General features: G+C 42.3%; 2 protein-coding genes across 2 annotated transcripts; both read right to left on the bottom strand.

The window, feature by feature from the left end:
* Window positions 1-385: 385 nt before the first annotated feature.
* On the bottom strand, window positions 386-2,864 carry LOC100448817 (serine/arginine-rich splicing factor 8-like). Its single transcript, XM_024255725.3, has 2 exons — window positions 1,171-2,864; window positions 386-833 (listed from the first exon to the last, which is right to left on the bottom strand). The coding sequence occupies exon 1, from the start codon at window positions 2,606-2,608 to the stop codon at window positions 1,730-1,732; it is 879 nt and encodes a 292-aa protein (XP_024111493.2). The 5' UTR covers window positions 2,609-2,864; the 3' UTR covers window positions 386-833; window positions 1,171-1,729.
* A 10,273-nt stretch (window positions 2,865-13,137) lies between these two features.
* Window positions 13,138-14,748, bottom strand: KDM4E (lysine demethylase 4E). Its single transcript, XM_009246968.3, has one exon. It carries the CDS (start codon window positions 14,686-14,688, stop codon window positions 13,219-13,221), a length of 1,470 nt encoding a protein of 489 aa, XP_009245243.3. The 5' UTR covers window positions 14,689-14,748; the 3' UTR covers window positions 13,138-13,218.
* Between the last annotated feature and the right edge of the window lie 9,362 nt (window positions 14,749-24,110).

Raw genomic sequence — 24,110 nt, 5'->3', positions numbered from 1 at the left:
AGTTCAAAAATGATTGAATTTAGCACTCAACTCAGTAAACTGGATGAATTAAAATAAAAAAGGAAAGAAAATAAAGGTATAAGCAGAAACAATTACAAAAGAAAATATTACACCCAGTAAAGGTAATCACGAAAATCAAAATCTGACTCTTTGAAAAGACCTTTAGAAGTTAAAAATCACAGGTAGGAAGAGGAAAGAGTGTACAAAGAAACTACATTGTGATAAAATAATAAAGCACATAGCTAAACCTTGTAGAGTTTTTTTTAATTGTAATTGAATCCTATGAGAAACTTGGTAAAATAATTTTCCCTAAAGTACAAATAGCAGAAAGTAGTCCAACAGCAAAATAAAACAACCAACTTTCTACAAAATATTTCTAGTTTTATTTTGAGAAAAGGTTACACCAAGAAAACATTTTAATTCAATGATAGAAACATGGTTATAGTAAGAAATATTCACAATCAAAAACATACACCATGTTATAAGTACCTACAGTTACAAGCCATTTCTTCCATAACATTCCCCATATTTTAAGTTCATGTATGTTGACATGATCAGATTTGCCATTTAACAGAATAGAGAGGGGGAAGAGGTGTGATTATCATATCAGCTAGATGTGCTCACTGCATGCTCTATTATTTCTCTTCCAGGCCTGGGTGACTGGAAGGGCAGTTGACAGGCATTTTAATAAACTGAACAGCCATTTGTTCTTCAGGACAGGGCTTCTTTTTTCAGGAGCAATCAGAAGAAAACAGGAAACAGCTCAGCACTCTGCACTGCAACAGGCCACCTTAACAGCTAACCAGCATCACTCAACCGCTATGCAGCCAGGCCTGGTACACAAAAACACAGAAGAGATTAGAATTGTGTTTGCTCAAAACCCGGTCTTTTCACCTGAAAAATCTTTATACAAATTTGGGTCACATTACCAGTTAGATTTAAAGGTAATAACATTACACATATACATTTATACTGCCTTTTGTAAGTTTTTAACTTTAAGGAATGAAGGCAGTTTTGAGGCAATGTCGTGACAGCGTTGGGCTGTGTGTAATGGCTGCACACATTTCTTAAGAGACAGGACGCCACAAATTAGGTTACCAACCTGTTCATTTCAAACCAAAAATATCAGCACTATAGAATCAAATATACACTGGGTGAAGGGTCTCACACCTGTAATCGCAGAACTTTAGGTGGCCAAGGTGAGGAGATCACTTGAGCCCAGGAGTTCGAGGGCAGGCTGGCCAACATGGTGAAACCCCGTCTCTACCAAAAATCCAAAAATACAAAAATTAGCCCTCCGTGGTGGCTGGCATCTGTAATTCCAGCTACTCCAGAGGCTGAGGCCTGAGAATTGCTCGAACCCAGGAGGTGGAAGATGCAGATGGCGCCACTGCACTCCAGCGTGGGCAGCAGAGCTAGACTACATCTCAAAAATAAAACACACACAAAAAAGACAAACATAAAATTTCCCCTCAAATATCCAAATCCAATCTAAAGTCGTTGACCTCACTAAATTACAAGAAAATTTGAAAACAACAAAATGGCACATAAAATGAATCTTGCCATCTGAAGCAACGCTTCAAACTGGTAAAAAAAAAAAAAAGGTAGACAAATGTCACACAACTGTTTCATTAGGCAGTCGCTTCTTCCAGTGACTCTGCTTCCATGGACTGAGTATGGAGTCCTTTTCCCCAAGTCCTCCATCACGCGTTAGCTGATGATCATTTTCCTAGGAGGGCACTTGTCCTTTTTCCCCTTCAGGAGACTTGGGAGGACTCTTGGATCGCGACCTGGACTTGGATTCCCTCTTGGATGTGGGGGGAGGATTCCTGGACGTAGATCTAGACCTGGACTGTGAACAAGATCTGGAGACACAGGAGGACTTGGATCTTCGCGGAGAGCTGGATTTGGAGGTTGATGGAGATCGAGAGCGAGACCCAGACTTCGAGTGAGAGCGGCTGTAGGGAGACCTGTTGCGGGAAGACCGGATGTAGGGAGACCTCCTGTAGCGAGATTCCCTGTAGTGAGATTCCCTGTAGGGAGATCGGCTGTGGTGATGCCGGCTGTAAGATCGACTGTAGGGAGATCGGCCGTAGCGAGATCCCCTGTAATGAGATCGTCTGTAGGGAGATCGGCAGTAGCGAGATCTGCAGGGAGACGGGCTATAGTGAGACCCCCCATAGTGAGATCTGCTGCGGGACCTAGAGTAGCTGGGACCCCGGGATTGGCTGCGGTGTCGCCCCCTGGGGCTGCGGCTCCGCCGTCCGTAGCGGCCGCCCCAGGACCTGCCGCGTGGCTCTTCCTGGCTGCTGCGAGGCAGGTCCCGGCGGCCATAGAGCGCCATCTGCACCCGCAGCTCGCGTCCGTCCAGCATGGCCCGGTCCATGGCGGCCTCGGCGTCTTGCGCGTCGCTCCGGTGGTGAAAGCGGACGAAGGCGAAGCCCCGGGGCGCCTTGGTGTGGGGCTCCCGCGGGATGTACACGTCGCCCACGCGCCCGTACTTCTCGAACACGCGCCTCAAGCTGTCGTGAGAGGTGCGGTAGGTCAGGTTGTCCACCTTGAGGGTGATCATGCCGTCCACGTCGGGAGGGGGGCGGCCGCAGCTCATGGCTCAGAGAGCAGCCCCGGCCCAGAAACTGGCGCTGCACTGGACGCTGGCTGGGCGACCTGCGTTCCTCTCTCGCGGTTGCGCCCCGCGCGGGGACGCCGGGAGAGACCTGGGGGAGAGGCGGGCGGCCGAGCTCCGCAGGGAGCGCTCTGGAGCAGCAATTCCCAAATTCCCAATTTCAGGCCAAATACTCCAGGACCCAGAGGAAGGTTTCCTCTTGGTAGCTGAACTGCAAATGAAGCCAGGTCCCGAAGATCCTGGCTTTATACCTGGGCAACATCCTAACCTAATCAGCGCCCAGCTAATGTAATCACTGGGCTGGATTTACATTAGCCATCCCACCCTCCCATAATCTTCCCTTTTATTCTACATTTTAAATCAATCTTAGAACAACGCTAAGTGATTAAAAGTCAATTTATGGGAACAGGCAATCCAGACAAATACTAAACAAAAGAAACCTAGGGTAGCAATGTTAATATCCAGTGTATTGATAGGATCAAAGAAGAACGTTTTATAGTTAATGAAAAGAAATTTCATAGGAAAATATTACAATATTACAGTAATGAACTTTATGCACCTAACCACATGTCACTGACACATAGAGAGCCAAGACTCAGACTTAGATGGTAAAACTGAAAAGTATGCAATCATGATAGGAGATGTTGGTTTTTTTTTTTTTTTTAATGTAACAGCATTTTAATCGAAACCAATAGTGCAGAGAACAAAGTTAGGAATGCTATATAATTTGGCTGGGCGCGGTGGCTCACGCCTGTAATCCCAGTACTTTGGGAGGCCAAGGCGGGTGGATCACCTGGGGTCGGGAGTTCGAGACCAGCCTGACCAATATGGTGAAACCCCGTCTCTACTAAAAATACAGAAAATTAGCCGAGCGTGGTTGAGGGCACCTGTAATCCCAGCTACTGGGGAGGCTGAGACAGGAGAATTGCTTGAACCCTGGGGGTGGAGGTTGCAGTGAGCCGACATGGCACCACTGCACTCCAGCCTGGTGGACAGCGAGACTCTGTCGAAAAAAAAAAAGCTATAGAATTTGCAAAACAAACTTAACAACTGTGATCATTGTAACCTGCAACTACCAAAAACCAAATGGAAAATGCTTTTCAATATGTAGAACACATTTACAAAAATTTCCCAGTGCAGCTACAAATAAATATCAGTTACAACTCCACAAGTTAATAAATTGAGCATAATCTTGACCTTGTTGAAATAAAATTAAAGGTCAAAAATTTAAAAACTGAATCTGACTATATTTATTTGAAAATTAATATCCATATTTTCTAAAAATCTATAAATCTTTGTGTTGAAATCCAGCAATTAGTAAATAAAAACAAACAACATAAAATATTAAAACAATAATAGAATTATAAATAAACAAAAGGCAATCTAGACTAAAGATGATTAATAAAACTGCAATCTGATTATGTTAAAAAAAAAAAAAGGTGTGGCAATACTTATGAAGAAATAAAGTTTCTAGACCTGTGCAGGAAATATAGAAAGAGCCTATAGCCATCTTGGAGCGTTGGAAAATAAGAATGTGGTAAACACAAAACAAACAAAAGTATTGATGAGGTTGTGTTAGAACATTTATGGGGTTATATTAGAAGAGCACAAGAACCAATGAAAACAGCTCCCAGTGGCCAAATCTTAAACAAGTTAAGCAACAGAATAACTAAAATATTATTGAATTATAATCCGAAGAATAAAATAAATACCTGTGAGTTCATGCTGTTATGAATAAATGAGTAAATTTAACAAATTGGAGAGAAGAGACAAAACCCCTCTGCAGAAGAATTCTAAATAAATTTACTAAAATGTTGCTGATTTTGAAAATGTTATATAAACTTATATAAATAGAATTGTGCTTTATGCAGTTTAATGGGGTTTTTTGTTTGTTTTATTTCCCTCATCTATGTTGTTCTGTGTAGCTGAACTTGGTCCTGTTGCCTGCTGTAAGGTGTCCAGTAGTATAACTGTTTCTGCTGTTGATGGCATTTGGATTATTTCCACTTTGGCCTCTTACAGTGTTGCTCAGAACACGCTTGGACATGTATACTGGAGCTCATGTGTCCTCTTATCTGTGAATGGATCCCTCGTCATAGAATACAGGCAGCCTTCTGTAACCTCTGGGCTCAGCATCAGTGAGCCAACTATAGGTCAAAAATATTCAGAAAAAAATAAAATCAGTTTGTAAGTAATTCCTCTTCCTCTACTTTTCAGAATAGCTTGAGTAGGACTGGTATGAGTTTTTCTTTAAATGTTTGGTGGAATTTAGCAGTGAAGCCATCGGATCCTCAGCTTTAATGTACTGGGAGACTTTTTATTACAGCTTGGACCTCATTATTTGTTATTGGTCTATTCAGCTTTTGGATTTCTTCCTCGTTCTATCTTGGTAGGTTGTATGTATCTAGCAACTTGTGCATTTCTTCTAGGGTTTTCAACTTATTGCCATATAGTTGCTCATAGTAACCACTAATGATACTTTGAATTTCTGCAGTATCTATTGCAATGCCTCCCTTTTCATTTCTGATTTTATTGATTTAGATCTTCTGTCTCTTTTCTTTAATCGGCTAAAGGTTTGTCAATTTGGTTTAACTTTTCAAAACAACTTTGTTTCAGTGATCTTTTGCATTGTTTTCCTCATTTTGATTTCATTAATTTCTGCTCTGATCTTTGTTATTTCTTTTCTTCTACTAATGTTGGATTATTTTTGTTCTTACTTTTCTACTTTTTTAAGAGTCATCATTAGGTGTTTTATTTTAAGTTTGTCTTCTTTTTTGATGTAGGGACTTATAGCTATAAACTTCCATGTTAGTACTGCTTTTACTGTATCCTATGGGTTTTAATATATTGTGTTTCCATTATGATTTGTTTCAGGAAATTCTTCAATTCCCTTCTTAATTTCTTCATTGACCTACTGGAGATTCAGGTGCATATTGGTTAATTTGTATGTGTTTGTATAATTTCCAAAATTCCTCTTATTTTTATTTCTAGTTTTGTTCCGCTGTGTCCAGAGAAGATGCTTGGTATTATTTGAATTTTTGAACTTTTTAAGATGTATTTTGTTACTTAATATATGGTCTATTCTTGAGAATGATCCATATGCTGAGGAAAAGAATCTGTATTTTACAACTGGTGGATGAAGTGTCCTGTCCATATCTGTTAGATCCATTTGATATAAGGCAGACTAAATCTGATTTAGAGCTTTCTATTATACTATTCTGCTCTGCCAATTCCTCGAGTTTAAACTTATATATACCCATGTAATCATCACTCTAAATGAGATGCAGAACATTCCCATAGCCCCACAACATTCTCACATGCCTAGAACTTTCCAGTTAATTCCCACTCTCACCAGAGGCAACCACGACCTAAGTTCTATGAACACAGCTTATTTTGTCCTTTTTTTTTTTTTTTTTTGGAATGAATATAAAATGAATCATTGCTTTTTATAACTGAATACTATTTAATATGCTATAGTTTTTCCACTCATCTGTTCAGACACGTGGATTATTCACAGTTCCTGATTTTTAATGGTTGGGTAAATACTCAGGAAGAGAATGGCTATGGATAGATAAGTGGTCAAGTTTACAGAACATTGACAAACAGTTTTTCAGTGGGGCTGTATAATGTTACATTCCCACAAGTAATGTATGTGAGAGTCACTTGCTCTGAACATGATACTGTTTTGCTCAGAACAGAGTACATGGTTCCAGTTAATCCAGGAGTAAAACTGGTATTGATTCATCATGCCAATGGCAAGATGTTTGCTTCTTTCCCTTGTGACCTTCTGACGTTCAAAGGGACATGTTTTCACCAGGAGTCGCAACAATAATTCTATAAATTAAAAGCTGAAATTCTCATGTGGCCATTCCTATCTCCTCACATCACTAAATAACCATGCAAAGAACTATGATTTCAGTAGGGGTGACTACTCTTTATTCTCTCAAGAATATTAGGCTTTTGAAACACAATGAAACCTGAAGTAAAGTTGTAGGTCAAGTCCGTTATGGAACAGACTTCAGCACCAAGATCTTTCTTAACAAGTGTGCTTGGGATCCATATCTGAGAAAAGGAGAGGAAGGAAGCATGTTTGAGCACAGGGAAAATTGGAACTAAGGATTAGGGCCAAAGATAGTCTCGGCAAACCTGGAGCACAAATGGCCCTTCAGCAACATGCTAAGTTGAGCAAAGATGGCCAAGATTTATGCTCCAGCACTGAACAGTCATGAGATGTGGGCCAAACTGGGAAGAGGTATGGCTTTGGGTGAGGCAGCTCTCTGCAGCTGAAGGCTGTCTGCCTACTGCACTCCAGAGCCAATGAGGCTTTTATCTATCACATAACATTTCATTCCTTGGTCATGCAGGATGTACTCAGGGATCAGCAGTTCTCTTGGGCTACTCCCTTCCAGTGAATGCAGTGTGCTTTCATCTTTGGTTCCACCATGTCACTATTAGCTTAAATCCCTTTTCAGCCAGGCATCTTAGTCCATCCTCCTGTATGCCTGGAGATCCTATGTTGTCCCTCAGCTTGAATTTTCCAAAGAATAAACTTCTTGTTATGTTAAGACAGACAAACTTGCCCGAATAAATGGGAGAGACAGGATGGTAAGAGTTTTTCTGCTCTTTATTGATAACTTTAGACAAGCACCAGGTTTTGATTACTCATGCTTCAAAATTTACAGCTTTCCTGAAATTCTGGATGGGAGTGGGGAAGTTAAGGAAGGGTGGTACTAAGGTGGGGAGTGGTTTGCTTCTCTGAATGTTTCCTTCTTCATCAAAACTATCATTTTCAATGTTAAAATATATTCTGAATTTTTCCATTTTTGTGCATTTGCAATACTAACAATTAAGTGTAAGCAACTGTCACTCTCACTTGTGTTATAAATAGTCTAATTGCTTCTCCTACTCACACATTCTCCACAGAACAACTAAGCTGATTACTTAAATGTGTCATTCACGTCTTTTCCACTGCTGTTTTAATGCCTTCTCATTTCAAGTTGAAGGAACACCACATAATGCACCTGACATGAGACACAAGGCCCTCCATGTTCTGCCCCCTGCCTCTCTCCCTTCCTCTCTATGTCCCAGACACAAATAAGCTTCTTTTGTATTCCTGGAAACACAAACTCACCACGTTCTATGCTAGGTCTGTTGTACTTGCTGGTCCCTGCAAGCGGGGAATTCTGCTCCGGACCTCCCCGTTTTGTAATTGTGTCCCCAAAGTCTCCTGCTCAGTGAATCCTTCTGAGACTGGCCACTCAGCCAGCCCCAGCTCATTCTGCACTGTTGTCCAATCCTTCTTTAGTTTCTATACAGCACATATTCCTGATTGAAACCTTGCTCACTTATTTGGGGACAATATTGGGTTGAGTGAATGAGTTACAAGTGTGAAATATACACACAGCTTTGAAAAGGCAGTGGAGCCCGGGCGAGAAGATAGTCAGAAAATGGCACCTTCAGCCTAGGTCTGCTCATCTTGCCCAGCAATTTGGGTCCTGCTATTTAGCTGAGAACAAGGCTGGGCATAAGGCCAGCCTCAAAGTATAACTGCAACCCAGTGCTCCCACCTGGCCAGACAGCCAGAACCCCACAACCATGCCCTGAGCTCAGCATCACCACACGATGTAACCAGCCCATAAAATACATTTTGCCTTAAATGTTTTCAACTAATTATGAAGAAAAATACATGGACAATAACCTCCTTTCCAAGTTGTTTGAAACTACAATATTAGAAAGAAAGTCAGATCTTACATTTTGGTGACTTTTAATTCATTTGTGAACAAATACTGGTGACATCACATTTTGAACACCTCAATGACTCAGAAAGATGATACTTTTTTTCTAACTCTATTGACCTAATTGGTCATAAGAGGCTAGTTTTGCTAGAAAGGGAGAGTTGGGGCGGGGGTAGGTAAGGGAAGAAGATTGAAGGGGAACCACATTGTGAATTCTTCAGAAGTGCAGCAGCCTCCATAGTTGTTCCAGCAATTGGGATGCTGGGATAGATGAGTTCCCAGCAAACCCAGGAAGACCTTGTTCTCACAGACACTCATGTCCAATGGATGAAATCTCAGCTGGTGACACAGAAGTAGAAGTGTCAAGACATTAAAAGGTCTTGCAGGATAAAGAATATATGATTAATATACTCAGCAGCACCCAGGTGCCTCACCAGAGGGGCTATCTCAGCACTGAGAGGCTCTATAATTGTAGTGGTCTGAAAATGTGCCCAAAATGCTGAGATGTAAATGTGAGCAACATCAAGAAGCCCTCACATAGCAGAGCAGTGAAGTATAAAGACTGACCATGGGCTCAGAGGCAGGGGCCCAGCAGCACCGAGAATCCTTGGCAGGATGCTGGATCCTGGGCTTAGTGGTGCAGTCCTGTTCATCAATGCTCCATCTGTGGGCAAGGACTTAGACTCAGGGCCTGAGGCTGAGGACCTAAAGCTGTGTGCCCTGTGACCATCAAGAGGCACCTCCTGGCTGGAGCCTGGAGTATTGGCTCCCGTGCCCCCAGTTATAGAGGGCAAGGACCACAGCCACATCTGTCAGTTGAGGGGTTCAGACCAGGGTTGGCATAGCTGGGGTGGGCAGTGGGTCCAGGCTAAGTTTGTGGGCTGGGAAGCATCATTGCAGGATGGAAAGGCCATGGGAACACCAGGCACAAGGGTAAGACAATGGGAACCACAGCCCAAGGCCATAGGTTGTGTGGGTCATGACCCTGTTGACATGGGTGGTGACTGGGGCCAGGCTAGTCCTCTCCAGCACTTGGATCTTTCACCAAGTGGGTGGGCATCTCCAGGCTGGCATGTGCCCTGGACTCCACGGGGTCTGCAACTGCCCCAAATGACTGTGTTTCCACAGGTCATAGCACTTGGGTTACAGGATGCCTACAATGGCTTTCCCACCATTGCACTGAGACTCCACTTTGCCTGAATTGATCTAGTCCATGGTGGCAAAATTCATGGCCTCCTGGAAGTTGAAGCCATGGTTGAAGCCAGCATGGTAGCCATAAAGAAATCACTTAGAAGTTTAACCTCCTCCTTGAGTTTTCCCCACATTCAGCCTTATCAACTGCAACCACAACAGAATAAGTTTTGGCTCTTCCCTTCCATCAATTATAGTTCTAAAAATATTTTCAGTGGTTAATAGTGCAAATTCCATAAATTATTGACTGAAGTGCCTCAAATACCTCACATTAAGGAAAATGGCTTTGGTCTAAAATATCTCACTATTAGATAAACAATTTTGTATTTTATTTTATGGAAGGATTCATTGCTTCGTTGTGGGTTAGTGCAAACCAAGACTGACTGTTGAATTTTATCAAATGACTATCAGCATCTATAAACATAATCATATAACTTCTGGAAATATTTACAAGATAAGTTATATTTCCAGATTTCCTTGCTTTAAACCATTGTAACCTTCCTGCAATAAATCCCATGTAGTCATCATATGTTACTCTTTTAATGTATTTAGATTCTCTTAGCTAATATTTAAGTTAAAATTTTTACACTGATGTTCCTCAATAAGTTTTGTTCATCATTTTCTCTCATTCTGCAATTCATCAGGATTTTCTGTCAATGATGTATTTATTTTAAAATATGAATTTTTTTTTCATTTTGAAGGCCGAGGTATACTAGAAATGAAGATGTCACACAATTCCTCTGCAAGTTTGTCTAATCCTTGTCATTTTTGAATAGGCAGGTCTTCTGCTTTTTCTATATTTCAGACACAGAAATTTATGTCTTAAATTTTTTCTGTCTAGTAAGTTAATTTTTCTAACAAAAAATCCGTATCATTGGTGCTTTGTGTTGATTTAGTATATATTTTACAGTTATTCTAACTCATTAATTTCTGTGTATACATGTATCAATTCCTTCCAACTACTTTCAGTTTATCTTTCCCTAACTTGTACATTAGAAATTTAATCCAGTTAATTTCATTATTTGAATATGATGGAGAAAATACTTAAGGCTGCAGATTTTCCTCAGCACTATTGTAAATGAATCTCATGTATTTCTTTATGTATTTTGTTAAGTTTTACATCTAGAAACACTCCAATAATGCTATTGTGTCCCAGGCATTGATGTTAACAAATTGCATATATTAATTCATAGAGCTGTCAACTACACACATGAGGTAGGTGCTATCTTCATTTTATGTTGAGGAAACTGAGTCATAAGGTTAAGTAATTTTCAAGGTCACACAAGCTGATAAGAGAAACTTGGGAACAAAATCAGGCTTTCTTGCTGCAGAGTTTATGCATGTAATAGATATTTACTGTTTTGTGAAAATGTAGCATTTTCGGCACTCGAAGAGAGGAAGTATTTTCTATCATCTAGTATGTCAATACTACCTTATTGTTAATGTAGTTTAAATTTTCCATATCCTTATATTTCTCCATTTTTTTCTGCCTTGGATGAGTGACTGTTTCATTCACACATTGCTGTAAAGAAATGCCTGAAGGCTGGGTGTGGTGCCTCACGACTGTAATCCCAGCACTTTGGGAGGCTGAGGCAGGTGGATCACCTAAGGTCAGAAGTTTGATACCAGCCTGGCCAACATGATTAAACCCCATCTGCACTGAAAATAGAAAAATTAGCTGGGTGTGGTGGCAGGCACCAGTAATCCCAGCTACTCAGTAGGCTGAGGCAGGAGAATCGCTTGAACCCAGAAGGCAGAGGTTGCAGTGAGCTGAGATTGAGCCACTGCACTCCAGCCTGGGCAAGAGTGAAATTACATCGAAAAAAAATCCCTGAAATTGGGTAATTTATAAAGATAAGAGTTTTATTTGGCTTATGGTTCTTCAGGCTGTGCAGGGAGCATAGGTGCTTCTGCTTCTGGGAAAGCCTCTGGAAATTTACAATCATGATGAAAGGGGAAACAGGCACATCATAAATAGCTGGAGCAGGAGGAAGAGAGGGGGGAAGGTGGTACACACTTTTAAACAACCAGATCCTCCTAGAACTGTATCACAAGAATAGCACTACAGAGATAGTGCTAAATCATTCATGACAAACCACCCCCATGATCCAGTCATCTCCCACCAGGCCCCACCTCCAACATTAGAGATTAAAATTTCACATGAGATTTGGGCAGAAACACATATCCAAACCATACTAGTGACTTAAATGTTCCTATTTTTAATCTGTGTCTTTAAACTTGTCTTTTATCTACTATAATTTATACTTTGTCGAACTTGAATATTCATGACTGCTGTAATTTCATTGTGAAATTTAGTATTTTGCATTGTGAAGATCCATGCTATGTACCTTTGGTCTCAATTCAGGTTTGCCTGATATTAAGATCTGTAAATCTACTTTTATGTTTGTTCTTTGCTTGGTATAGTTTCCCCATTCTTTTATCTCAATCACTTTTCTAAATCACTTTCTTTTTGATATATCTATTTTATATTATTCTAATTTAAAAAACATGCGCTAAGACTTTTATTTTCTTTGGAGATATACATTAGAGACAGCAAATTTAGTTAACATCAATATAATTACAAAATACTTCTGAAGCCATAACTGGCTAAGTAACTCAGTTTGTCAAAAGTCTGGTTTGTACATGAGCAGTGGATGGTGGCCTGGGATAAAGGGCATGTTGCAATTGAAGGATTGTGAGAAGCCCTGAACCTCACTGGGGTTGTAGCAATGTCCAGTGGAATCCAGGGTCAGAGACATAGAGGACCAGATGAAAAGTAAAAATGAGAGGCTCAGTCAGATTCTCAGCATCATCCAATGTGGGCTCAATTACCATTGGATCTGGACCCATAGCACTGTAAGGGAGGTATCCTAAGGGGGACATCAGAAACAAGTGCTGTCCATGGCATCTGGCCATGGTGAAGGCCACAGGCAATATGTGGAGTAGACAGAGAGTCCCTGAGAGGTACTACAACATCCTATGGCAACCTTTGGGGAGGGGACTTCAGTGGCCTCTGGGAGCCCTGGTTGTCCCAGTTGGAGACAGCATCTGGGGGCCTTGGAAATGTGTCAGTTACTGCAGGTAAAGAATCTTCACTGAGGAGAGACCCAGGCTACAATTGTCCTTGGCAGGAATCTTCTCTGATCCTGGGGTTGGGATAAGAGAGACACTGACATTTGTCACCATATTCCATAGCCATGGATCCAGAGGATTGATCATGCATTGGAGGAAAATATCCCTAAACTCAGTAATGTATCTCTGCCTGTCTTTAGCCCCAGCAGATGAGTCAGGAGCCCAGGAGATTCTGGAAAACTTAGTTGGGGTCAGAACCCTAGAGCCATAAGAGTGGTCCATTGCTACAACCTTGCCCATGTTCACCAGGGATTTCCAGTCCCCACCAGCGTCCCTGGAAAACTTAATCAAAGGCACAATGACATTGGGAGGAGTCATGCAGACAACATCAGGGAGATTACTACTAGTGCTGTTGAGGGATAGCTGGCACAGGCCAGGGTGCATGGTTTCATCACCATCCAGTGGGGGCCCCAGGAGTTGAAGATCAGGGACACAGCAACAGCCAGAAGCCTTGGCAAGATGCGGAAGGCCACCACTCAAAGGGACAGATTTGTCATCAAATCAATTGGCAAGTGGGAGCTGAGGCCTGCTGCCTCAAGCTCTATTCCTTTTACCCATTAAAAGGCACCTCTTGGATGCAGGCTGAACAGTTGGCTCCTCAGTCCCCAGTTCTCGAGTACAACAACCATGACCACAACCACGACTATGACCTCGACCTCGACCTCGACCTCGACCACGACCACGGCCACGACCAGAACCCCAGCTTCCAGTGGAAGGGAGAAGAACCCCGGCTGACATCCCCAGGGTAAGTGACTGGGTCTGGGTATGATATGCAGAGCTTTGGAATGCGGATCCAGGCACAGCATCAGTGCCACAGCCTTTTGGGTTGTAACAGTGCCCTGGGGACACAGGCTGTGTGGGACACTGGGCTGTGAGGTTTGGGAGAAGCCTCAGGCCCAGAGCAGCTCTTCTAAGTACTATATCATCTCTCCAGTTGCTCAGCTCTTGGCTTTCTGCAACCCTGGGCTCTGTGTGATCCACAATGGCCAAGTCTTGCCTGTGTTTCCAGAGCTCATAACTCTCGGGTTGCACAAAGCACACAAAGGGGTCCATGGAAAAGGTCACTCTCACCTCCCCACAGCTACACTGAGAGGCCATTTTGCCATAATCAATCCATCGTGGAGTGGCAAAATTGATGGCCTCTGCGCAGTTGAAGCCATGATTGAAGCCAGCATGGTAGCCATAGGGAAAGGTCACCATGAACTCTCCAGCCTCCTGAGTCATGCAATTGAAGGGAATCCCATTTTCCTTGAGAACTGTAGGCGAGATGAGGGCCACCTTGTGCCGCAGGAAGGCCTCACAGCCCCGAGAAGTGTCCGGGAAGAGCTCCCTGGCCAGGCATTCCAGGCGCTGGCCATGTTCTGGGGGCACTGCATACCACGTTTTGGGCTCCCCAAGGTGCAGGTAGTTGATGCTGTAAAGGTCCATGTCCTCCGTGTGCCAAGCGAACGTGGTCTTCCACATGCCAAAGTACAGGTAGGGTGTGTTGACACCCTCAATGACAACCCCACATTCTTGCTCTAGCAGGTCCAGAATTGTTCCCAGGTGTTGTAGGTTCCATTGTTTAGTGCTTTCTTCAAATAAGGAGCCGCTAATATCAGCACCATAAATTGGTGAATTTCCAGGGTGGCTCTTCCAGTATTGTTGCTCCAAATCTCTAAAATTCTGGTGTGGTGGAGTCTGATATTTTTTACTGTTTGCCAAATGGCGATACTCCCTCACGGTCATGGCTTTCTTCTTTTTATGGTATTGAGTAAACACACCTCCCTGCCCAGAGGTCACCTGCTGGAGGGGAGTGGCTACTAAGATGTCTTCGATATCATCGTAAGTCTTTCTGGCTTTCCATTCCTTGGGTGGAATTACCTTGGCGAGGCCAGCTTGATGTGCGCCTTGGGACTCCATGTAAGCAACATATTTGTTGAAATCTGTAAATTCTTCCATGGTTGGGTAAAAAGTCATGATGGTATAACTCGTGTTCTGGGGACTGGAGTGCACAGACTTCATGGCTGCACACAAGAAGCAGCTGACTCCCAAGTTCTTAGGTGTCCTCTAGATGCCTGAGAGTTCTGGGGAGTAATTTCTTTTCTCCCCTTTGTTTTTTCAAAATACTTTGGTTTATCTGTGAGGCAGTAATTCACACTTGGACTTTCGAACAAGTGAGATCTTTCGCAGGCTTTCTGACTCCCCAGGGGGACTCCACTCTAGTCAGTATATTTTTTTCCAAAGAAGTAGAGTATGTCCCAGCATTACGAGTTTCCTCAATTGGGGGTGTCACTGTGAGGCTTCTCCTGATTCTCAGGCTTGGGTGCACTAGTAGCAGCTAGTGTCCCACTGTACCTGGGGGTCTCTTCTAGGAAGTTGAAACAATACACCTAAACAACAACGACAAAAGATACAGAATATTCATATTTTTTAAATAAGTATATGACCAGACAAAAGAAATATTCAGCTAGCATTAAGCTAAACTAAAACATATGCTAACATCAGGATATGTTAACATTGTCAAGCCTCTGAGCCCAAGCTGAGTGACCTGCACATACACATCCAGATGGCCTGAAGCAACTGAAGATCGACAAAAGTGAAAATAGCCTTAACTGATGACATTCCACCATTGTGATTTGTTTCTGCCCCACTCTAACTGATAAATGTACTTTGTAATCTCCCCCACCCTTATGAAGTTTCTTTATAATCTCCTCCACTCTTAAGAAGGTTCTTTGTAATTCCCCCAACCCTTGAGAATGTACTTTGTGAGATCCATCCCCTGCCCCCAAAACATTGCTCTTAACTCCACCGCCTATCCCAAAACATGTAAGAACTAATGATAATCCCACCACACTTTGCTGACTCTCTTTTCAGACTTAGCCTGCCTGCACCCAGGTGAAATAAACAGCCTTGTTGCTCACACAAAGCCTGTTTGGGGGTCTCTTCACATGGACACGTGAGACATTTCGTGCCAAAGACGCAGGTCAGCAAGAGTCCTTCGGGAGACCAGTCCCCTGTCCTCACCTTCACTCTGTGAAGAGATCCACCTACGACCTCGGGTCCTCAGACCAACCAGCCCAAGAAACATCTCACCGATTTTAAATCGAGTAAGCAGCCTCTTTTTACTCTCTTCTCCAACCTCTCTCACTATCCCTCAACCTCTTTCTCCTTTCAGTCTTGGCGCCACCCTTCAATCTCTCCCTTCTCTTAATTTCAATTCCTTTTATTTTCTGGTAGAGACAAAGGAGACACATTTTATCTGTGGACCCAAAACTCTGGCGCCTGTCATGGACTCAGGAAGGCAGCCTTCCCTTGGTGTTTAATCATTGCGGGGACACGTCTCTGATTATTCACCCATGTTCCATTGGTGTCTGATCTCCGTGGGGACGCCTGCCTTGGTCATGCACCCACATTCCCGTGATGGCAAATCAACTGTGGGGACAGCTGCTTTGGCTGCTCACCCACGTTGCAGCCCAGGGCTGCTTCCCACCCCCCTTCTCCATGTCTCTACCCTTATTTTTTAAACTTGCCTCCTTCACTGTGGGCAACATCCCACCCTCCATTCCTCCTTCTTCTCCCTTAGCCTGTGTTCTCAAGAACTTAAAACCTCTTCAACTCTCACCTGACCTAAAATCTAAGCATCTTATTTTCTTCTTCAACACCGCCTGGCCCCAGTACAAACTCGACAATGGTTCTAAATGGCCAGAAAACGGCACTTTTGATTTCTCCATCCTACGAGACCTAGACAATTTTTGTCGAAAAATGGGCAAAAATGGTCTGAGGTTCCTGACATCAGGCATTCTTTTATACATTGGTCCCTCCCTAGTCTCTGCTCCCAAAGAGACTTGTCCCAAATCTTTTTCCTTTCTCTCCTGTCTGTTCCTTCAGTCTCCACCCCAAGCTCTGGGTCCTTTGAATCCTTCTTTTCTATAGACTCATCTGACCTCTCCCCTCCTCCCCAGGCTGCTCCTCGCCAGGCCAAGCTAAGTCCCAATTCTTCCTCAGCCTCTGCTCCCCCACCCTATAATCCTGTTTCCCTTGCCTCCATAACTGTTGTGGGTATTGAGAGCCAAGCTTCTAAACCTCTTAAAACTTCCCAACTCTGGTGCCAACTTGGACAACATTCTTTAATGCATTCATTTTTAGTTATCCCCACCTGCCCAGCTCCCTTATTAGGCTGAGACATTTTAACTAAATTATCTGCTTCCCTGACTATTCCTGGGCTACAGCCACACCTCATTGCTGCCTTTTCCCCAGTTCAAAGCCTCCTTCGCATCCTCCCCTTGTATCTCCCCACCTTAACCCACAAGTATGGGATACCTCTACTCCCTCCTTGTCAACTGATCATGCACCCCTTACCATCTCATTAAAACCTAATCACCCTTATCCTGCTCAATGCCAATATCCCATCCTGCAGCATGCTTTGAAAGGATTAAAGCCTGTTACCACTCGCCTGTTACAGCATGGCCTTTTAAAGCCTATAAACTCTCCTTAAAATTCCCTCATTTTACCTGTCCAAAAACCGGACAAGTCTTACAGGTTAGTTCAGGATCTGCGCCTTATCAACCAAATTGTTTTGCCTATCTACCCCGTGGTGCCAAACCCATATACTCTCCTATCCTAAATAACTCTCTCCACAACCCATTATTCTGTTCTGGATCTCAAACATGCTTTCTTTACTATTCCTTTGCACCCTTCATCCCAGCCTCTCTTTGCTTTCACTTGGACTGACCCTGACACCCATCAGGCTCAGCAAATTACCTGGGCTGTACTGCCACAAGGCTTCATGGACAGCCCCCATTACTTCAGTCAAGCCCAAATTTCATCCTCATCTGTTACCTATCTTGGCATAATTCTCATGAAAACACATGTGCTCTCCCTCCTCATCGTGTCCGGCTGATCTCCCAAACCCCAATCCCTTCTACAAAACAACAACTCCTTTCCTTCCTAGGCATGGTTAGGTACTTCTGCCTTTGGATACCTAGTTTTACCATCCTGACTAAACCATGATATAAACTCACAAAAGCAAACCTAGCTGATCCCACAGATCCTAAATCCTTTCACCACTCCTTTCTGTTCCTTAAAAACAGCCCTAGAAGCTGCCCCCATACTAGCTCTCCCTAACTCATCCCAACCCTTTTCATTACACACAGCCAAAGTGCAGGGCTGTGCGGTTGGAGTTATTACACAAGAGCCAGGACCACACCCTGTAGCCTTTCTGTCCAAACAACTTGACCTTACTGTTTTAGCCTAGCCCTCATGTCTGCGTGTGGTGGCTGCTGCTGCCTTAATACTTTTAGAGGCCCTCAAAATCACAAACTATGCTCAACTCACTCTCTACAGTTCTCATAACTTCCAAAATCTATTTTCTTCCTCACACCTGACACATATACTTTCTGCTCCCCAGCTCCTTCGGCTGTACTCACTGTTTGTTGAGTCTCCCACAATTACCATTGTTCCTGGCCCAGACTTCAATCCAGCCTCCCACATTGTTCTGGATACCACACCTGACCCCCATGACTGTATCTCTCTGATCCACCTGGCATTCACTCTATTTCCCCATATTTCCTTCTTTCCTGTTCCTCACCCTAATCACACTTGGTTTATTGATGGCAGCTCCACCAGGCCTAATCGCCACACACCAGCAAAGGCAGGCTATGCTTATAGTATCTTCCACATCTATCATTGAGGCTACTGCTCTGCCCCCCTCCACTACCTCTCAGCAAGCTGAACTCATTGTCTTAACTCAAGCCCTCACTCTTGCAAAGGAATTACACGTCAATATTTATACTGACTCTAAATATGCCTTCTATATCCTGCACCACCATGCTATTATATGGGCTGAAAGAGGTTTCCTCACTATGCAAGCGTCCTCCATCATTAATGCCTCCTTAATAAAAACTCTTCTCAAGGCCTAGTGTTCCAACTTCTATCCCTCACGGCAGTTTTTCTCCTTCTCATCTGGCCACTCCCACCTACTTCCCCACTAAAACTTCCACCTATCAATCTCTTCCTATACAAAGCAAATGGTTCTTAGACCAAGGAAAATATCTCCTTCCAGCCTCACAGGCCCATTCTATTCTGTCGTCATTTCATAACCTCTTCCATGTAGATTACAAGCCGCTAGCTCATCTCTTAGAACCTCTCATTTCCTTTCCATTGTGGAAATCTATCCTCAAGGAAATCACTTCTTAGTGTTCCATCTGCTATTCTACTACTCCTCAGGGAGTGTTCAGGGCTCCTCCCTTCCCTACACATCAAACTCGGGGATTTGCCCCCGTCCAGGACTGGCAAATTGACTTTACTCACATGCCCCGAGTCAGGAAACTAAAATGCCTCTTGGTCTGGGGAAACACTTTCACTGGATGGGTAGAGGCCTTTCCCACAGGGTCGGAGAAGGCCACCGCGGTCATTTCTTCCCTTCTGTCAGACATAATTCCTCGGTTTGGTCTTCTCACCTGTATATAGTCTGATAACGGACCAGCCTTTACTAGTCAAATTACCCAAGCAGTTTCTCAGGTTCTTGGTATTCAGTGGAACTTTCATATCCCTTACCATCCTCGATCTTCAGGAAAGGTAGAACAGACTAATGGTCTTTTAAAAACACACCTCACCAAGCTCAGCCTCCAACTTAAAAAGGACTGGACAGTACTTTTACCTCTTGCCCTTCTCAGAATTAGAGCCTGTCCTTAAGATGCTACAGGGTACAATCCATTTGAACTTTTATATGGATGCACTTTCTTGCTCGGCCCCAACCTCGTCCCAGACACCAGTCCTCTAGGCAACTATCTTCCAGTCCTCCAGGCAACTATCTTCCAGTCCTCCAGCAGGCTAGACAGGAAATTCGCCAGGCTGCTAATCTTCTCTTGCCTACTCCAGATTCCCAGCCATATGAAGACACCCCAGCTGGACAATCAGTTCTTGTTAAGAATCTGACCCCTCAAACTCTACAACCTTGATGGACTGGACCGTACTTAGTCATCTATAGTACCCCAACTACCGTCGACCTGCAGGATCCTCCCCACTGGGTTCACCGTTCCAGGATAAAGCTGTGTCCATTGGACAGCCAGCCTAATCTCTCCTCTTCCTCCCGGAAGTCACAAGTACTCTCCCCTACTTCCCTTAAACTCACTTGCATTTCTGAAGAACAGTAATAACCCTTATGAGCCTAAGGGTCTCATTCTATTAGGTCTGTTCATCCTTACCCTACTTTTTACAACAGGGCTTTACGCAGTCACCCCCACTACTTGGACTGAGCCCCAAAAACTAGTCATCCCTACTATCTTCTGTCTAGTCATACTCCTATTCACTGTTCTCAACTACTCATAAATGCCCTACTCTTGTTTACACTGCTGGTTTACACTGTTTCTCCAAGCCATCACAGCTGATATCTCCTGGTGCTATCCCCAAACCGCCACTCTTAACTCCCTCTTAAAGTAAATAAATAATCTTTGCTGGCAGGGCTATGCTGAACCTCCTTGGGCACTCTCTAATTGGATGTCCTGAGTCCTCCCAATTCTTAGTCCTTTAATACCTGTTTTTCTCCTTCTTTTATTCAGACCTTGTGTCTTCCGTTTAGTTTCTCAATTCATACAAAACTGCATCCAGACCATCACCAATCATTCTATACAACAAATGCTCCTTCTAACAACCCCACAATATCACCCCTTACCACAATATCTTTCTTCAGTTTAATCTCTCCCACTCTAGGTTCCCATGCCAACCCTAATCCCGCTCGAAGCAGCCCTGAGAAACATCTCCCATTATCTCTCCATACCACCCCCAAAAATTTTCGCCACCCCAACACTTTACCACTGTTTTTTTTATTTTTCTTATTAATATCAGAAGACAGGAATGTCAGGCCTCTGAGCCCAAGCTAAGCCATCATATCCCCAGTGACCTGCACGTATACATCCAGATGGCCTGAAGCAACTGAAGATCCACAAAGAAGTGAAAATAGCCTTAACTAATGACATTCCATCATTGTGATTTGTTTCTGCCCCACCCTAATTGATCAATGTACTTTGTAATCTCCCCCACCCTTAAGAAAGTTCTTTATAATCTCCTCCACCCTTGAGAATGTACTTTGTGAGATCCACCCCCTGCCCCCAAAACATTGCTCTTAACTCCACCGCCTATCCCAAAACCTGTAAGAACTAATGATAATCCCACCACACTTTGCTGACTCTCTTTTTGGACTTAGCCCGCCTGCACCCAGGTGAAATAAACAGCCTTGTTGCTCACACAAAGCCTGTTTGGGGGTCTCTTCACATGGTCACATGAGACAAACATCAGGTCAAATCACAAAACAGAAAAAGAGCAGCAACAAACTAAAATGAAAAATTATCAAGTTTGAAAATGAATAAATTGAGCACTCCATTCAAGAAACTGGATGCATTAACATCAATAGAAACAATGAAAATAAATTCATAAGAAGAGACCATTGCAAAAAGAAACAGAACACCCAACAGGAATGAAAAAGAATGAAAACTGAGTTTTCAAAAAACATAGTAAAAAGCCATAGGCATGAAGATAAATGAAAGTAAAAACAAAAACACATTGAGGTAAGAAACAAGCAGCATAGCTAAAAATCTGGTGGAGATGTTTTACAATATTTAACAAAATCTTATGAACAAATTGATGATGATAAAGTTCTCAGTAGGACAAATATCCAAAAGTGCTCCGACAGAGAAATAAAACGACCTACCTTCCGTCAAAAACTCACAATTCCATATGAAAATACTTCGGGACCCAAAGAGAAGGTTTCCTGTTGGTAAACTCCAAATAAAGCCCCACGTTCCAAAGACCCTGGCTTTATACCTGGGCAACACCCTAACCCAATCAGGGCTCAGCTAATGTAATCACTGGGCTGGGTCCAGATTAGGCATCCCACCCGTCCAAGCCCCTCCCTTTCATTTTGCATTTTAAACCAATCTGAAAACGAAGCTAAGTAGTTAAAAATCAAGGAATGGAAAAAGGCAACCCTGACAAATACCAAACAAAAGAAAACTAAAGCAGCTATATTAATATCCAATGTAGTTATAGAATTAAAAAGGCACATTTTATGGTTATTGAATAGAAAAATTCACCAGAATAGTACAGTGATGAACTTTATGACCCTACGCATAGCACTGACACATGGAAAGCCAGGACTGAGAGTTGTTGTAAAGTTAGACAGTAAAATCTGCAGTTGTGATGGTAGTTTTTAATTTTTTTAACATTATTCTTTCAGAAACCAATAGAGCAGAGTAAAAAATTAATCATGTTATAATAATATGTACAAGCTTAAGAACTTTGAGGAATGAAATTGCAACAATTAAAAAGCAAATGGAAAATGCTTCTCAGTACACAAGAAACATTTGTAATAGATAAATTTACCAATACAGGACTACAAAGTAAATATCAAATTAAAATCCCATAGAATGCATATACAGAAAACAATCCTGACCAAAATGAAATGAAATTGAAAGTCAACAATACAAAAGCTGAATCCAACCATATTTACTTGAAAATTTATATTCACATTTCTAAAATCCTATTGATCTTCAGGTTGCACTCAAGCAGTGAGTAAAAATGAAATGAAACAAAAATATGCAAAGAAAATGAAATATAAAAATGATCATGGATAGATAAATAAGCAAAAGGGAAAATGTATACTGAAATAGAAATGATTAATAAAACTAAAATCTGATACTTTTAAATAAAAAATAAATAAGTAGCAGTATTGATAAACAAAGCACTTGCTAGGCCTGGGCAAGTAATATACAGACAAAGCCCAAAGCATTCGCAGTAGTGAAAAATAAAAACTTGGTAAACACACACAGTCAAAAATGGGGTTACTTTGAGGGGCACAAGGAAAACAACTTCCAATGGCCAAATCTCCAAGCCAAGCAAGAAAATATATAAATTGAATTATAATCCAAGCATGAAATAAATATGAGTTCGTACTGACATAAATTAAAAATTAAATAAATTAACAAATAGCTGAGAAGTGACAAAATTCTTTCTCATAAGAATTCTAAATGAATTAGGCCAGGCACAATTAGGCTTGGCGAGGTGGTTCATGCCTGTAATCCTAGCACTTTGGGAGGACGAGATATTGGCCTCCAGAGATTGGAATGACTTGAGGTCAAGAGTTCCAGACCAGCCTGACCAATATGGTGGAACCACATCTCTAATAAAAATACAAAAATTAGCCGGGCGTGGTGGCACATGCCTGTAATCCCAGCTACTCAGGAGGGTGAGGCAAGAGAATCACTGGAAGAGGTTGCAGTGAGCTGAGATTGTGCCATTGCACCCCAGCCTGGGTGACAGAGCTAGACTGTCTCAAAAAAAAATTCTAAATGGATTAAATTAATTAAAACATTGTCCATTTTTAAAATATTATGACCTTACATGAATAGATTGTGTTTTATGTATTTTCATGTATTTTTTGCGTGGCATTTCCCTCATCTATGTTGTTCTGTGCAGCTGTACTTTGTCTTGTTTCCTTGCTGTAATTTATTCAACGGTATAAATGTTTCCATTGTTAATGGGTATTTGGTTCCTTTCCACCTTTGGCCTCTTATGGAAAATGTTGCTCTGAGAACGCTTGAACACAGATATTGGAGCTCACATGTACTCCTGTCTATGAACGGATATCTTGGTCATAGAAGGCAGTCAGGCCTCCATATTCTCTGGGTTCAGCATCAGTGGATTCAACCAACCAAGGATCAAATGTGTTCACAAAAGAAAAGAAACAGTGAAAACTAACAATCAGTAAAAACAACAGAAAATATAGTAAACAACTAATTGCATAGCCTGCTAACCCATGATTAAGCTTTCTAGAATTTATTAAGATGGTTCTTACTTTTCTAGCTGCCCTTGTCTTGTCTCCCATTTGCTTTTCTCCAGTTTAAGATATAGGCAATAAAACACATAGATCATAGGTCTCCACTTTAGTGAGTTTTAAAGATTATATACACCCATGTAGTCAACACACAAAAGAAGACACAGAACATTAGCACAGCCCCATAGCATCCTCTCAGGACAGGAGCTTTCCAGTCAATCCCCACTCCCCACAAGAGGCAACCACTTTCTAACTTGGATGATTACAGGGGAGTATGGCCTGATTTGGGAATGAATAGGAATGGAATCATACAATATGTATTCACTTGGGTTTTGCTACTTTTCCCATATGGGATGTTTGTGAGATCATCTATCCTGTTGCATGTACCAGCAATTCATTCCTTTTGATTGCTGAATAATATTTTAATAAGCAACAGTTTTTCTACTCATCTGTTCAGAGATAGATGGATTCCATTTCTTGATTCTTTTGAATTGGGTAAATACCTAGAAGGAGAATTGCTACTCCTAGGTATTTATCCAATACCTAGAAGCACCAATGAGTGCTCAAGTTAATAAAAGACTGACACACAGTTTTCAGAGGAGCTACATGATGTCAC

The sequence above is a fragment of the Pongo abelii genome, chromosome 9 (assembly GCF_028885655.2).
Source record: "Pongo abelii isolate AG06213 chromosome 9, NHGRI_mPonAbe1-v2.0_pri, whole genome shotgun sequence".
Lineage (NCBI taxonomy): Eukaryota > Metazoa > Chordata > Mammalia > Primates > Hominidae > Pongo > Pongo abelii.
Note: the sequence above shows the minus strand (reverse complement) of the source record. Positions and strands in the feature narration are given on the sequence as shown.